The following is a 4052-nucleotide window of genomic DNA, read 5'->3' as shown; positions in this document are numbered from 1 at the left end:
CCGAGGCCGCGCGCGCCCGCGCCCCGCGCTCAACCCCGGCGCCAAATTCAAACCAAAGGCCCGAAACGGGCGGCGTGTCGGGGAAGCGCAGTCACCCGAGACGGCACCCCAACCCTCCGCAGCTTGTCCACCATCGCGTGCGAGCAGAGAGCGAGGCCGGAGCCCGCCTCACCTGGTGAGCCTGGAAGAGACGGCAACTGCAGCACCGGAGAACGCGAGACCGCTGGGCCGACGCCATCCAGACGCCCGCCCGCCGTGCGCGTGCGCGCCACGACCCAGCTCCGCCTTATGTACCAGCTTCGGCACCTCTAGGCCCCGGCGCCCACTCGAATGCACGCGCTCTACGCTACGTCCTCTCTAGGCCAAGGAGCCCACTCGCCTGCTCGCGCGCTTCAGCCTCTCTAGACGCCGGTGCCCACTCGAATGCACGCACCCCCCCCCCCGCCGTGTCCTCTGTAGGCCCTGCCGTCCACTCGCATGCACGAACGCCCACTCTATGGCCTCTCTAGGCCCCGACATCCACTTGTATACATGCACCCTCCACGCTGTGGCCTCTCTAGGCTCCAGCATCCACTGAGGTGCATGCGCGCTCCACGCTGGTGGCCGCTCGAGGCCCCTGCGCCCACTCAGATACACGCACCCACGCTCCACGCGGCTGCCTCCCTAGGCCCTAGCGCCCCACGCTGTGGCCAGTCCTGGCTCTGCTCCCTGGACGGCTCAACCCCGCCAACCGGCCTCACCCCACGGGGCTCTTGGCCTCTACGTCCCGAAAATCTTGGTGGTGACTGGGAATGACCAAGCTGTGCCACTGGCAAAGAAACAAAGGCTGGTTTTGATCTGGGGGCATGGCTCACATAGTAGAGCACCTGCCCATGGAAGCAAGAGTCTCTGAGTTCAAATCCTAATCCTGCCAGAGGGGTAAAAAAAATGGGGCGCCCTAATGGAATGCAGGGTCCTTAGTTCAAGCCTAGTTTTTTTTTTTACTGTAATTTTCAGTTTGAGTCTTCTATCTTGTTCTATTTTTCCTCCTCTGCATCTCTGCAAAACGTACTCCTTTAAAAATTCATATATTAATTTCTTGAAAATAATACTGTATTAACTGTATTGATAAGAAGTTTTAAAATTCAGTTATTGGGTAGAGCACTTTGGCTCACATGTATGAGGCCCTGGCTTCCACCTCCAGAAGTACATAAGCCCCTCAAATACAATTATTCATGTTGAATTACAGAGTAAAAATGCATTGAAATTGTGTTTTGTTTTATTCAATGTTACTCTTCTGGCTGATAAGCATCATTCCAGATTGAATGATTAACAGATGGGAAGAAGTACTATCATGGCTCTGTGTGTGTGTGTGTGTGTGTGTGTGTGTGTGTGTGTGCACACATACACAGGTGTGTTGGTAATGGGGCTTGAACTCAGGGCCTAAGTGCTGTTCCTTCCTTTTTTGCTCAAAGCTGGTGCTTTACTACTTGAGTCACAACTCCGCTTTTGGCTTTTTGCTGCTTAACTGGAGATAAGAATCACATGGATTTTCCTGCCCAGACTAGTTTCAAACTGAGATACGCAGATTTTGCCTCTTGAGTAGCTAGGATTACAGGCATGAGCTGCTGGAGTCTGGTTGCCTTTTCTTTTACTTTTTTTTTTTTTTTTTAAAGTGGCTTTTAAAAGAAAAAATAGCCAAGCAACCATGGCTCACAGTTGTTATCCTAATCATGGTTCAAAGCCAGCCGGGGGAGAAAAGTCCTTGAGACTCCACCTCCAAAGTAACCAGCAAAAAGTTGAGCTGGAGGCATGGTTCAACTGATTGAGTGCTAGCTAAACAAGTGCTGAGCCAATGTAAGGCCCGAAGTACTAGCTAAACAAGTGCTGAACAAATGTAAGGCCCTGAGTTCAAACCCTGGTACTAGAAGGAAAATAAAAAACAGGTCAAGCTCAGTGACTCACATCTGTAATCTTGGCTACCGATGAGGCAGAAATAGGAAGGATAGTGGCTTAAGGCCAGTTTGGGCAAAAAGCAAGACCACATCTCGATTAGTAAGCCAGGTATGATGGTACATACCTGAGCTCAGTTATGTGGGAAGTCAATAGTAGGAGGACCAAGGTCTGAGGTTGACCCCAAGCAAAAAACACCAGGCACTACCTGAAACATAAGCAAAAAAGAGCTAGAGTTGTGGCTGGAATTGTAGTGCACCTGCCTAGCAAGTGCAAGGCTCTGATTTCAAACCCTAGTTCTGCCAGAGAAAAAAGAAGACAAAACTTGTTTAGTTTTCTTGATGTTGTTTCGCTGCATTTATTAAAATTGTGCTATAAGAAGCTGGGAGTGGTTGTACATGACTGTAATCCCAGCAAGACTACAAATTCAAGGTCAGCCTCAGCTACTTAGTGAGACTCTATTTTTAAAAAAGCAAATGAAGAACATGACATAGTAGACAGAGCCATCATGAACAAGGTAAAGTCATGAGGTGCACTGTGTTGTTTGTTTGGGTTTTTGCACTGTTGGTATAGGAAACCAGGGCCTCACATTTGTCCAACGCCCCCCCCCGCCACTGACACACCTCAGTCCCCGCTTTTTTTTTTTGGGGTCCGGTCGTGGGGCCTGAACTCTGGGCCTGGGCACTGTCCCTCAGCTCTTCAGCTCAAGGCTAGCGCTCTACCACTTGAGCCACAGCGCCACTTCCGGTTTTTTTCTTTTTGCTTATGTGGTGCTGAGGAATCGAACCCAGGGCCTCAGGCTTGCAAGACAAGCGCTCTTCCACTGAGCCACCTTCCCATCCCCCCCCTCTTTTTTTTTTTATTGTTGGTGCCAGTCCTGGGCTTGAACTCAGGGTCTGCGTGCTGTCCCTGACCTTTTTGTGCTCAAAGCTAGTGCTCTACCACTTGAGCTACAGCTCCGTTTCTGGCTCTGTGGTGCTTAGCTGGACATAAGTCTCAGGGACTGTCCTGCTTGGGCTGATTTTGAACTCAACTGAAATCCTCAGATGTCAGGCTTCTGAGTAGCTAGGATTACAGATGAGAGCCACCAGCACCCAGCTCTCTGCTATTTTTTTTGCCAGTCCTGGGGCTTGAGCTCAGGGCCTGGGCACTGGCCTTAAGACTCTTTAGCTCAAGGCTAGCACTCTACCACTTGGGCCACAGCGCCACTTCCGGCTTTTTCTGTGTATGTGACACTGAGGAATCGAACCCAGGGCTTCATGCATGCTAGGCAAGTGCTCTACCACTGAGCCACACTTTCAGCCGGCTCTATTTTTTAAACCTACGGCAGGTGGGCCGGCGGTGTGGGGGGCTGGGAGTGGGGGGGCAAGGGGGGGTCTCCCAGTAGGCCTCAGGGTCTTTCTGGGGTCACAGAAATGGAAATGTCTAAAACTTCCCAGTGGATTGGTTACACAAGTTCACATCTACTAGAGTCAGACTTGGACTTGAACACAGGCCGAGTTCGGGGCTGTCACAGCCGGCGGCCTTGGCGGGCCGCAGGAAGGCGCAGCAGGCGGCGCTGGCTCTTTGTTCAGGGATTTATTAAGGCATCGAGCACGGTGTGGTTTTTAGCCAACTGATGGGAATACACGGGTGGGGGGGGGCGAGGGCCTGAGGGTCGCGTCGTCCACGCCACGTCACGGGGGGGGGGGGCGGGGGGTCAGGTGCGCGGGCCCTGCCTGCAGCCGACATTTCCCGCCCTCCTTGCTCGGGAGGCCCAGGCGCCGGGCTCCCCCGAGCACCTGGAAGGTTCTGTCACTCTGAGGCCCGAAAAGCACGTTATCTTGCCGCCAGGTGCCCGGGGTCGGGGCTCAGGCTGGGGCTCAGGCTGTGGCCGGCGCCCGGGAGGCGCGGGGCGCGGGGAGGCCCCCGCCGCTGCGGGGCTCACACGGAGAGCCCGGGCTGCTCCTGGTCGCTGGAGGCGCTGAACTGCCTCTCCACCGTCTTCTGCTCCTTGAGCTTGAGCCCCAGGTCCACCCGCTTCTCAAAGAAGGTGACCAGCGCCGCCTCGGTCAGCACGGACGCCAGGATCTGCTCGAAGGAGATGCACCAGTCGGCGTCCACGGCGCCCCCGGGGCGCG

At 54.1% G+C, this 4052-nt stretch overlaps 2 protein-coding genes across 2 annotated transcripts in view; both read right to left on the bottom strand.

Annotated features, from left to right (window-relative positions):
• The window catches only part of LOC105996679 (chromosome unknown open reading frame, human C5orf45), a 16049-nt gene extending 15647 nt beyond the window's left edge, over positions 1–402 (bottom strand). The window contains exon 1 of the mRNA XM_013030865.1: positions 173–402. Within this exon, the coding sequence (XP_012886319.1) occupies positions 173–238 (66 nt within the window). The 5' untranslated portion in view covers positions 239–402. The remainder of the gene's footprint in view (positions 1–172) is intronic.
• A 3424-nt stretch (positions 403–3826) lies between these two features.
• Tbc1d9b (TBC1 domain family, member 9B (with GRAM domain)) overlaps positions 3827–4052 on the bottom strand; it is a 42935-nt gene continuing 42709 nt past the window's right edge. Inside the window, exon 23 of the mRNA XM_013030884.1 lies at positions 3827–4002. Within this exon, the coding sequence (XP_012886338.1) occupies positions 3856–4002 (147 nt within the window). The 3' untranslated portion in view covers positions 3827–3855. The remainder of the gene's footprint in view (positions 4003–4052) is intronic.

This window comes from Dipodomys ordii, unplaced genomic scaffold, assembly GCF_000151885.1.
Source record: "Dipodomys ordii isolate 6190 unplaced genomic scaffold, Dord_2.0 Scaffold135, whole genome shotgun sequence".
In the NCBI taxonomy this organism is placed as follows: Eukaryota; Metazoa; Chordata; class Mammalia; order Rodentia; family Heteromyidae; genus Dipodomys; species Dipodomys ordii.
The sequence above is the reverse complement of the archived record's forward strand: the minus strand, read 5'-3'. Positions and strand labels throughout refer to the sequence as shown.